At 36.1% G+C, this 12,312-nt stretch overlaps 1 protein-coding gene across 7 annotated transcripts in view; it reads left to right on the forward strand.

The window, feature by feature from the left end:
• Positions 1 to 12,312, forward strand: part of NFIB (nuclear factor I B) — a 169,203-nt gene that overhangs the window by 137,451 nt on the left and 19,440 nt on the right. For 3 of the 7 annotated variants that reach the window (XM_017823632.1, XM_017823635.1, XM_017823634.1), the window contains exons 9-10: positions 1,834 to 1,999; positions 5,492 to 5,574. The exons of 2 other annotated variants lie outside the window; for them this stretch is intronic. In XM_017823632.1, coding sequence (XP_017679121.1) covers positions 1,834 to 1,999; positions 5,492 to 5,574 — 249 coding nt within the window. The remainder of the gene's footprint in view (positions 1 to 1,833; positions 2,000 to 5,491; positions 5,575 to 12,312) is intronic. 2 more of the 7 variants (XM_017823633.1, XM_017823636.1) reach the window with 1 other exon arrangement.

Consider the following 12,312-nt stretch of genomic DNA (forward strand, 5'->3'; position numbering starts at 1 on the left):
AGCTGCTTTTTTAAGCTGACGATACTGCCTTTTTCAATCCATACACGCTCCGTGAAATCTGCTTTCTTAGTTTTTAATAAAAATTGATGATTTTGGTAAGGAATTCTCAACTGTTTTTGTGATGTTAGCACACCACATAAGATAAGGCTCCTAAGGTAGCCCTGTGGCCGCAGGTCAGTGACTCCACCTAGGAGCTACCAGATGCAACTGAGACGTGGTATTCCCTCCAGCAGGCTGTGTGGACAGCTGGGCTGTCAGGACAGGAGAGAGGGCTTGCCTCTGCAGCAGAATTCCTAGAAGCATAGTGAAAATTCATTCCAATATAGCAAGCAGATCTTACTGACAGGAGTTATGTTTAGGAAGTGACTTTTTCTCATTTAGAGGGATAGGTTGTTGACCGTTTAATGTGCATTTTTACTGTTAGTTTTCATTGTAAGGCTTGCGATTTTAGGGAGGGAAATAGTCTGCTAACTGCTCAATGTTCCTGCGGACACCAGATTGGTTTCCATTTGCACTTATATTTTCTAGTGTTTGCTGCTTAGTTTTAGGTGTCCTAAACAAGACTCTACGACTTTCCCTTGGGTGCATTTGCAAAGTCTAGTAGATCATACTGCCAGGACGTTTCTCCTGCTATTAGTTTTAAATTTCCTCCTTCTCGATTTCATTCCATTACCCCAAGTATGTATTTACTGTATTTTCCAAATAATTCCTTCCTCTTCTATGTGTTTATACTCCTCACATACTTGCAGTAATTGTCTCCATCTGATTATTATTTCATTACCAAAATCATGCTTACCTCTTTTAACCTTTCCTTGAATGAGTTGAATTGGGTCTTTTGTCAGTCCATGTCTTTAAGTTATCTTAAATTTGACAAGATCCTTCTGATAAAAAGATTTCCAGTATTTCATAATTTCTATGGCTTTTTTAAAATACTTATGACTCGTATAGTACACAATCAGTTTAAGACAGAAGTTATCAGTTACTGTTGAAAAAACTATTTACTACTAGCTGATTTTATTGCAAGTTATTTACCTTTGGAGTATTTGCAGTCATAGAGAATGTTTAAGGCGTGTTTAAGCACTGGATAAACATTTACATTTACCAGTCAACTTTGCCAATTTCACATATGCCTATACATATAAAGTAGCATTTACCTTATGACCTGCACCACAAGGCCATACACAAACTGCCTCTTGTATCTATGGAAGGAGCGTTCTTACTTATTATGCTCTTGACTTGCAAAGTTCCCATTATGAAACACTTCTGTGTTTTTGGTAAGCGGCTTTTGGCCAGATGTTATGATGTGTGCATTATAGTGCATTGTATCCAAATCCAAATTCCCAAGCATGTGAATTATTAGTTAGCCTTCCAGTATGAGTAATCTCTCTGGACAGCTGTGGTCAAGTCTTGATTATCCTCCAAGCCAGAGTAGTATGGCATGTGAAAACAGAGGTTTCACATCAGTCATTTGCTCTTAATACTTCATACATTACGGCCTCTGCCTGGTCAGTTTACTCCTGCTATGATAGGATTTTTGTTCACAGACACTGCATGAACAGCAAATATATTTTGAAACTATCTGACACATGCTGCACCCAAACAGAAAGAAAGCTTACCAAAAAGTACTGCCACTTAAGCATGTACTACCTATGAGAGAAGAGACCTGCCTGATGACAAATATCTCCTAGAAATTCATGGCAATGCTATAACAGCACATTCCAAAATGCAGGTACTACAACCATGGGCATTTTGGAAAACCCTAAGATAGGTAGGTAGGTTCCTTAAATGCAATGTATATGTTTCACAAGGCATTCTTTTGGTTTTGTTTTGTAGCCTAACAGCAGTGGTCAAGTAGTAGGGAAAGTGCCTGGCCATTTTACTCCAGTTTTGGCACCCTCTCCCCATCACAGTGCGGTGCGACCTGTGACCCTGACCATGACAGATACTAAACCCATCACTACATCCACTGAAGGTGAGGCATCTTCACCTACAGCAACCAGTAAGTATTTCTTTAGGAAACAAAAAATGTCCATCGAAGATTCGATATGATTTCAAATTGAGGCCAGAAAAAGGCGCCTTTTCCTACTATTTGACCAAGTGGGTGCTCATCATTTTACATGGAGAGCAAATGTGATCTGACTGCAAAGCTTTTCCTCTGCAAATTTCAACCAGTGGATCATGTTACATGAACCAAAGTTTGTGACATGACAACTAAAATGAAAGGGAAAAGCCTGCATATTTGACCACTGTTCAAGGAAAAGAAAATGTGTTTGTTCATCTGAGGCGGACATTGTTAAGACACTGAGAAGCACACCAAGACAACCAGGTTTTACAATGACCCACAGATGGAATTACAAACAGATATTGGATAATTTGCTTCTCAATAAACTTTCCTACAGAAATCAAGCCTGTTTGCAACACATACTGAATCCGAGCTATGACAATTGCATGTTAATATAGGTTGTGTCATTTTTACCAGAAACAACTGCTGTGGCAAAAGAAAATTTCTTCTCATTGCTGCAAAGGATGGTAGACCCACTGTTTGTGGTTGTTGTTTTTTTGGTGTTTTTTTTTTTTTTAATACAAAATAACAAACTGCATCTTCAATATTTTAAGCTCTTTATTACATATAGGACCATGTTATTTATCCTATTATCTTCAATGGAATTGCGCTTTTGGAAATAGGAGTAAAGGTGTTACCACATCTAGGCTAATTTCTTCCAGATACTCATGTTTAGTTGTGCAAAATGTTGCATTTTTACTATGTTCTGCATTTCTGTTGTATTTGAACTTTTACTCGGACTTGAGATGGCCAGTGGTGCCGTTGTTTATCAGAGTGGTGAAGATTTTTAGACGCTTCCATATACACTTTGGAAAAAAAATTTACTAGTCTAAAAATAGACTCTTTAGGGTCTGTTACATTAAGATTATTTTTTCTAGACCTATTTGATATTTGAACTGCATATCCAGATGATAACTTCTGGTCTGTCATTAACGGAGACCATAAACTGTATGCCTTTCAAGAGTCACACTCCTTGAAATCTTTTCATTAGAATATGAAGCAGATGTGAGACTTGTGCATAGGAGCGGTCAAGATGTAAAAGAGAAAAGAGAGCTTAAGAATTTATGTTTGTTATGAAAGGATAAAATGTTTGGACGAACTACTGTTTAAGTATAAACAAATAATTATATGGATAGATTTCTGGAAGCATTTCAGCTGTTTTTTCAGTATAGGTAGAGTGTATCTGTAACCCTACTGGTGGTTTGTGGTACAGTTCTTGCACCTTTTAAGAAGAGTTAGTTTTAACAGCAAAGAAGAAACTGTTGCTCTAAACATTTGGACCAGAACAGAAAACTGAGAACACTGAGTTCATGTGTAGTTTCAAGTATTGATGGTTTCATTCTCTTTGCTATTTGTCATGATCTTGCTTGGCCTACATATCTGTGTCAGATGAAGTCAGGGTTTCTGATACACATGGCCAAAAGAGTACACACAGTGCCAGGACTGTGTTGGGATCTGGTAATCTGATCTTAATATTTAACATTACAGGAAAGCATACCTAGTCTGTTCATTGCCCTGCTACTAAGGGAATGGTTAGGACTATATTTTCCAGTTAAATATCTCTCAGTTTGTTGTGCGATTCATGGGAACTTGGGTAGCTCATTCCCACTGAACTTTAGAACATCTTGGCTTAGATACTTGAAATAAGGCCTCCTTGAGCTTCATGGCAGTTTGCAAGTAACTTCTTGTCATTGCAGCACATAGATAATAGCAGAAAAAAATCCCTATTTGCAGATTTTATTTGAATGTGCCAGATAGTGTATAAATGCTACATGCTTAGGGTGTTATGATTTTCAGAGCATTGCAGTAGTCTGTCTGCTGGTAAACCCCTTTGAAATTGGTTTGTTACTGTAACAGCAAAGCACATGAAGAAATGTAGCTTATTGATGAAGAAAATAGCAAAAAATGAGGGATCGTGTCCTACTGATATTGAAATTATATGTATATGAATACATATAAACTGTATTATCAGTCATAATAGACCCATCTCAGAAAGTGCTAATGTTAACTTAATGGGAAAATCAACACTGAATATACTTTATGGCTCAGTTTTACTTTTATTTGCAATAACTGATTGATTGGTTGAAAATATATATTGATATATACTTATATAACTTATGCTTGGCCAACAAGTTATCATGATTATTCAGTCTGATGAGAATTAAATAGCAATTAAATGATTAGCACTCCTTTTCATTCTGAAGTGCAATAGCAGAATTGTTTTGAATAAGAAAGAAAAGCAGGCTTTAACCATATTTGGAGAACCCTGTGGCCTCCACCATAATTTCCTTCTAATAACTTGTTAATTTTTATGAGAGTTTTTTGGTAAAGCCTGTTTACTGTATATAGCATTTTTAATTTTTTTTTTTAATTAATACATTTTGCTTGCTTGTATTTTCTGTATGACTTTAGTACTAACAGGCCAGTTCAGTAAGTACTCCCATCTAGCTTCTCACTGGTATCCTTGTATGTGTCTGTCCATTTTCAGTGGTTTTGCTACTAAGTCTTTGCTATTTTGCCAGCAAGTTTCCAGTTGGTTCAAGTTGCAGTGTGGACATCTCTGCATTGGGCAATGGAGTAAGATCACCTAAGTAACTAGATATGTGCCAATAAAAGCCATGAGCAGGTAATGGCAGAGACCAGACAGGAATGTGTCCTACAGGTGAAGTATTCATATCCTGTAGCTTAATCCCAGCATCACTTGTCATTCTCTTTCTCCTCAGAAATGGATTTCTTCAATCTTCTGTAGCAGACAGCGAGAGACTTCTTTAAATTTTTCCCATGGGAAAAAGTTGTTTCCTGATGAATGGGAGAGTTGAATATTTACTATAATATTGCACCGTAAGAATTAGTTCCTTTCTTATGAAAATCCTAGTCAGATTACATCCCATTTTCAAAGGCCTGTAAAGATTCATTTACATAAGTAAACCAAACTTTTTATTCTAATTTTTGTTGTTCTTTTACAGTTGTGGTTTGTTGTTTGTTTTTGTTTTTTTTTTTTTTTTTTAACAGGGCCTTCACAGCAGTAAAGATAATGTGTATATTAATATTTTCTCTCAACGTTGTAATTTCAGTGATTTCACAGGTGCTTTAGATTGGTATAATGGAAATAAAAATTGTGATTCCTTTAAATAAATATTTTAAGACATCACTTGACAAAAATTAATCAGAGGAACTACTATTTAAAAGAGACATCATTATAATTTACACATGCAGCTTCCATTGAAGTTTATAGGAATTTACACATGCCCTCCTATATGTGGTCCAGTTTTTCTTTTGCTTCCTCTTGACTAAAGGAAAACCACAGACACATCCTATATAATGCAAAATCATAACTCTGGATCTCTCATATTTGTACTGTACCTGCACAAGGTAATAGTTATGATAGGTTGGTATTTTTATCAATATGTTTTGTTCTTCCTTAATCAGCCTACACAGCCTCAGGCACATCCCAAGCCAATCGATATGTGGGACTAAGCCCAAGAGACCCATCCTTCCTACACCAGCAACAGGTGGGCAAGTTTCACATAGGTGTGATGATATAGAGAAGCCTTTGCGATATTACCTTCCTACGTGCTGCCACTGTTATCTTGGATTAGATTGAAATCCTAAGGGTTTCAATATTTGTCATGTGAAGATGAAGTTTATTCAAAACAACTGAACCCTTTGAGAAATACCAATTTAGCCTATGCTGTATTTCTTAGATTTGTGCCATCTTAAGGACTTCTAACTATATTTCTTTCATTATTTTATTTTTTCAAGAGCTCATACATGTAATCTTTAATAGAATTTTAGGAAGGAGAATGAGCTGTTTAAGAAACAAATATTGATTTCAAAATCTGTTTAAAAAAATAAGCAAAATTTCCAAAGCAGAAAGTCCAATTTATTATTTTCAAGCTATTTTGTTTTTTTCCCCGGATATTTAACATTCTCAATGCAACACATCATCACTTCTAGTTTAATAGGCTTAAATTGGTCTGCTGATTTAAAATGTGATAAAACCATGTTTTTGTTCTAGTTTTTTACATCATTTATGTTTCAAGTAGCATTTTGAATTTCACATCTCATTAATGCTGTAAATTTAATGCAAATGAAGTGTTTACCCAAACTGTGAAAATATACAGCCGAGATTAATGGTGGCATACAAATAAATTAGTTGCAGTCAGTAGCAAGGCCATGCACATACAGAAACGCTACATTACTAGTAACAAACATAAATTCAGACCCTTTAGAATTTTAACATACTTTATGATGTGTGTTTGTGTTCCTCCTAGATCTTAACAGTAGAGTACTTTGAAATTCACAGCATGTAAAATCTTATAAAGAAAAAAGCTGATTGGGGCAATAAGAAAGGGGCTGTTAAGTAGTCCTTGGTATTTGTTGTAATGTATTTTTTTCTCAGACTTGGGTTCCTGTCTGCAGTTTGTACCCATGCCTGTTTAATTTTTCAGTAAAACCTACCTGTTCTGCTTCAGCTGGAACTCCCTATCTCTACCCACTCTGAGGGCAAGGTGGCAGTATGTCCGTTTTAAAGGTCACCACATGCAGAGTTCAGAGAAAATCATAAAGATGATGGTTTATTTAAAGTAGTTGGTGCTTTGCCAACTTTTTTTTTTTTAACTAGTGAGACCTAACTGCAAACATCTGTACACTCTGAAAATACCGAATGACATTTAGTGGGTTTGCCAACCATTAATTTCTCAGTAAATTTTCTGGCATAGTGTTTTGTTGGGGGTTTTTAACCTCTCAAAGATTTTTTGTATTATGAAATGTTTTGCAATTACTATAACACGGCTCTTTTTAAAACATACACAGTATATGTTTATTGTGTTTTAAAACACACACAATATCTCTCTTTAAGCACAGCGCATGTAATTTGTGGACTTCTTGTGAAGTTGTGCACAGTATCCTTTGAAATGTCTCTGACATCCAGTTAATTTGGGAACGTGCAATAATTTTTTTTCACTCCATATTTTTTGACACCATTTTTTCTGCAAATTTCCTACTGCCTAAGCACATTCGACCTTCCAAGTTCACTGAAAGACTTACAAACTTTTGTCATGTGCCAGAAAGTAGTGGAAGCACCCTTTATTTTCTCCTGGCTGAGTTTGTGACATAAAAAGCATATATTGCTAATGTTGTGCATCTTCTATTTATTTTGGCTTTGTGCAGATAGAAATATATTTCAAAATTTCAGCAGTGTCGTTGGAATATAAAAGTGAGAGGGATCTCAAGGGTCTTTGTGGCATTTACATGCACTGCGTCTTAAACTCCCCTTCATGGTAAAACATGTGGCCAGGTGGCTTAGGGGAAAGGGGAAACTCGGTTACGTCTCACATGCGCTTCTGAGTGAATTATTCAATGTCACTTTGTTAAACCAATGTTCTCCCTGATAAAATATATTGCTTAATAGTCTCATTATATTAATTCAAGAGCATCAATTGGTGACCAATGAGCCATACAGTAAATTTAAAAATTGTGTTATTGTCTTTGCTGTTAATTCTCTGTTCTCTTCTATTATATACAATGGACATATCTATACTTGCCTGAGTGTGTCTGTGTGTGTGTATGTATGCCTATACATATGTAGGAAATTAATGAATAGAATGTACAGCTGAAACCACTTGAAAGAACAGTATACTTTAACAAAAAAGTTTTTCAGATGGATAAATATGAATATATAAGTATGTATGTATAAGCTTCTAATTAATTAATTACCTTCACTCAACTCTAAAGGCATGTTGGAGATGACAGTGCCATATACATATATTACCCAGAAAGTGAGGTAGAGCATTGAGATTGCCGAAACAACTTCAGTAGAGCAAAGGTTATCCTTTGGTAAAGCAGAAATGGGATTGATTTACTATGTCCTTTCATTACTTTACAACAATTTAAAAGAGACCACTCTTCTTGTGGCAGATTTTAAATGCATTTGGTTTAAAGCAGCCCATGATGAATGAAAAGAAAAATCAAGGGGTACATGAAATAAAGGCAATCAATCATTTTGTATTACTGGAGAGAAATTCTAAATTAGAAAGCCAATGGTTTTAGTTCCAGAGAGGTCTTTTAAATATTCACCGTACCCTGTAATGCACATTGACCCTTCAAGAATAAATATTGTCACCGGTACATTTTTTACCTCATTGGAGGAGTCTTTATGAAGATTTATTCTCTCTGGTTATGAGAAATATTGGCATGTACCCTTGAGTACTTTTTATTGTTAAAAAGAATCATTACGTAGCCCATTTAAATTACAGTAACAACAGTAAATTTAAATGTTACATATGTATTTTGCAACACATGCGCACACAGAATCTTGACAAAGTGACAGCTTTCTAGAACTTCCAGTAAACAATTTATAGCACAGTTGAATTGGAATACTCATATTTAGATGGGAAACACTGAATAAAACTTAGAAAGACAGTGCATAATAGGACCAATGAGAGAGTTTGTTAGCTTTTACTGGTATAGATACCATGAAAATAAGGTGTTATATGCATTACATAGCATGTTACAGTGATAGTTAGGACGACCAGGTTCTATTGAGGAATTGTAACTATGTAGTCCACTTTCTGATGCAATTGCTGGTTGATCTTCCCATTACCTGCCTTGAAATACCAAGTATTTTTATACTGTGGCATGAATAGTTACAAAACGTATCTCACTTTTGTGGCATACAGAGTCACACTTATCTTGTAATTTTGTTGTAAAAAATTCATATCAGCCCCCTTCTGTATATTGCAAAATATTAGAGACCACTCATTTTTCTTTTCTTGAAAAGGGGCAACTGAAGTGGTAAGAGCTAGTACCTGAATGACAGAGTTTTTCTTAATTTTACTGTTGGTGGTTGGTGGAATTATTTTATGAAGTCAAATCTAGTGCTCGTTGCTCTTCATCTGTGCTGAAACATCTTAAATAAATTGTGCATAAAAGTTTGGTTAATCTTTCCAATTGTATGGGAGCACCTTTTTTTCCCCTTTATTTCTCTAATTTGCACTTATTGAAAATTTGAGGTTTCTAAGCCTAGACTGGAGGAAAAAGGAACAAATTGAGGAAAGTTAGTCAAATTCAGCCTTCTACAAGTGGACAAAATTCCTTGCCAGATTCTATTTGTATCTCTATTCTTTTGGCTTATTAACTTTAATGGCAAGAACATTAATTCAGTAACAAAATCTTAATGGTCAGAACTCTCATGGTTATGTGATGGCATTTCTGGCATCTCAACTTCATGGATTTATTATGTTCTTGAAATGACAGACACCTAGAGTCAGGTATATTGTTTCTGGCAATAAAGTTAGAAAGTTGCCAGAATATCAGTTGTGAACTTTACCTGTGTAAACAGTATAAAAAGATAAAAGGATGGATGGATGGATACATACAAAGACATTTGTATTTATTGCAAATACAGACTAATGGTTTCTGTAATATTTCTGTTAGAATGAATGATAAACTGAAAGGTTTTCTTTCTTGACCATTTACTTAACTTTTATACACCTTGGGGCATTGTATGGGTGATTCTATTTTTAATTAGAAAACATAAATAAATTGGATAACTATTGAGGTGTGTGAAGACAATGACCTCTACACCTTTCCTATCACAGTAAAGATGCTAACTAATACTGGCCCAATTGCCAAGGAGCTAGTGAACTCCTCCAGTCTTTGCTCTGATAATCACTGTGGCATGGTTTTCACTAGAGCGTGGACTTTCTGGGTGTGGTATATTGTACTCATTATTTTCACACAGCTTTTACAATTATGAGTCAAACATTTTCAATGTATATAGTAAAAAGGTCTCTAAAATGCAAAATCAGAAAACTGTAGATAGCTTCTTATTTTCTACAAAAGTCTTCTCTGTCTCCTCAGTAGGACGTTCTTACCAGATATATCCTTTATTTACTGAGTTACACAGTTCAAAATGCAGTTCTCTTCATACTATTCATAATGGAACTTGCAAACTTAAATATCTACTGAACACAGATTATTTGTTTGCAAAATGTTTTGAGTCAATGTCACTTTTGCTTTCAGCAGCAGGCTGAAAGAAGAACACAAGTGGACTCTTTAAGAGAACTTCTCAGTAAACTCGGGAAACAGGTTATCAGCACTTTGACTGTTCTTATTGTGTCCCTTATCATAATTGACAGTTTGACGTAAAACTGGGTCACATGATCACCGGGGAGGTATGTAAATGGCTAAGAGGTCACCTTTCACATATGCCTGCTAGAAAGGAAACACATTTAAAGGAAGTTTCAGTCAAAACAGTGACAATATGCAAATGATAAGTTTTATAGGCTTTTCTCAAGTAAGAGAAGCTATAGCACAGTCTCATATTACACTTTCTAAAATATGTATCTACTTTCCTTAGCTGTCACAGAAGCTTGAAATGAGTGTTAGTCTTGGACAGCCTCTCTTTAAATACAAGACTACAAAATCTGCTTACATTCTAACCCCTAAAAATTATTCATACTATGATTAAAGATTGTGCTTTCGGCTATGGATTTATAATGTATATGTGACTTGCATACTTAAAACTCTGCAGGATGGTTGTGCTTGAAAAGTGCCATTTAAGCTGTAAAGGCAGCTGTAGTGAAATCTAGCTCTTGGGTAGAACTTTGCATCAGTCTCACAGCTCTGGAAAGTGCTAAACTAAGTCAATTTCCTGACATTTTACAGAACAGAAGCACTTGGTCTACTGCTCTGCTTCTGTCTGGGCCTGTGGCCCCTTCCTGTAAGGTGGCTGAAGGTGAATGAGGGAGTTGCACTGCCTCCTGGGAGAAGTGCTTGCAGTGGGCTTTGTGCTCCTCTGCTGCTTCATGAGTCTTGTAGGGAGGGCATATCATAGGGATGAGGGCAGTGCCATGCATCAGGAAATTGCTGGGTGCATGTGATTATTCCTCATCTGCTGCAAGGCTGGACATCCATTCCCACTTCAGAATACAGATCCATCCTCTGTTCCTTTGTGGTTAGATGAGAGATAAATGAGAAAATAATTGATAATGTTTTGTGGATGGAAGGTGTTATTAAAATGAAGTTCCTGTGGCTTTCCTTGCTAAAAAAAGACAAAACTGGAGGCTGAAGGGCAAGACTGTCCAACAGGCATCTAGGAAAGACTTTTTACGATGTCACATGCCAAATCAGGAAATTTATTTTGTGTTCGTATCATATCTCTGAGAAAATTTGTAAAGTTTTCAACATTTGTCAGATGTCTCTTGAGGATTATTTAAGTCCCTCTAGTGAGGAATTCAAATTTCCCACCTCTTCTTTTCACATGTCCTGCAGAGTAACTCTTTTAGATGGCTTAGAGTGGTTGAGAGTGAATGTGCCTTCTCATCTCCAGCTGGAATGATTTTAGAGGTCACCTAAGTTACTTTGAGGACAATAAGTAGACAGAAAGCTTTCAGTACAACTCCAGACAATATATAGCACTCATAATACTGTAATAAAGTGCCCTACATCCTTCCAAAGCTTGGTACTCATGTCAGGTCTGTGCCCCCAGGCTTTCCCTACTGGGCTGTCTGGACACTCTCCAAGGGCAGCGTTTCCACTGCTGCTGTGAACAGACTTCTTCTTCCATCAAATGGACCCCAGGCTTACACAGTTCTTTTAAGGTTTTCCAGCCTTTTTGCCCAGAAAGCATTCTACACACTCACAGGATGCTGATGCGGACTTTGGAAGTAATATTTCTATATCCTTTTGACGGTATATTTCTAAATCTTAGACATCTTGATCTTTCAGCAGGAGTAATTTGGGAGAGAAAATTTTATGTGAGGGAGACAAAAAAAACCACAACCCAAAAGGTTTTCCAGGCAGGTTAGTTTCTAAAGATAATGTGGCAGTTATGTGAGCCTACTGAGGAGTGTGGAGCAACAATTTTTAACATTAGGAAAGTATATTTCAGTACAGTTGATATAGTCCTGGGCTTGCCACAGAACCAGTGGTGTAGACCTGTAGTTCTTCAAGGTGTTGTCAGTATTGCAAGTGTGGCACAGCTGGTGCAGTGAATAGTTGGTGTAGCATGGATCTTCATATACATGTGCATGTATGTGTCTACAGCAGATATATAAAATGCGCATGTTGTATTATTACATTGCAGTATTTTGGCGTATATGCACTGAAGTACATATTACTATGTAATAAGAAACATGTAATTACTAACCTTTATGAAATATGTTTAAAAAGCCTTTTGGAGCTTTCTTAATGATAAATTTAACACATTAATTTTACCTGTGGAAGATTTTCATATAGACTACAGG

This window comes from Lepidothrix coronata, unplaced genomic scaffold (assembly GCF_001604755.1).
Source record: "Lepidothrix coronata isolate B3197 unplaced genomic scaffold, Lepidothrix_coronata-1.0 Scaffold104, whole genome shotgun sequence".
Taxonomy (NCBI): Eukaryota; Metazoa; Chordata; class Aves; order Passeriformes; family Pipridae; genus Lepidothrix; species Lepidothrix coronata.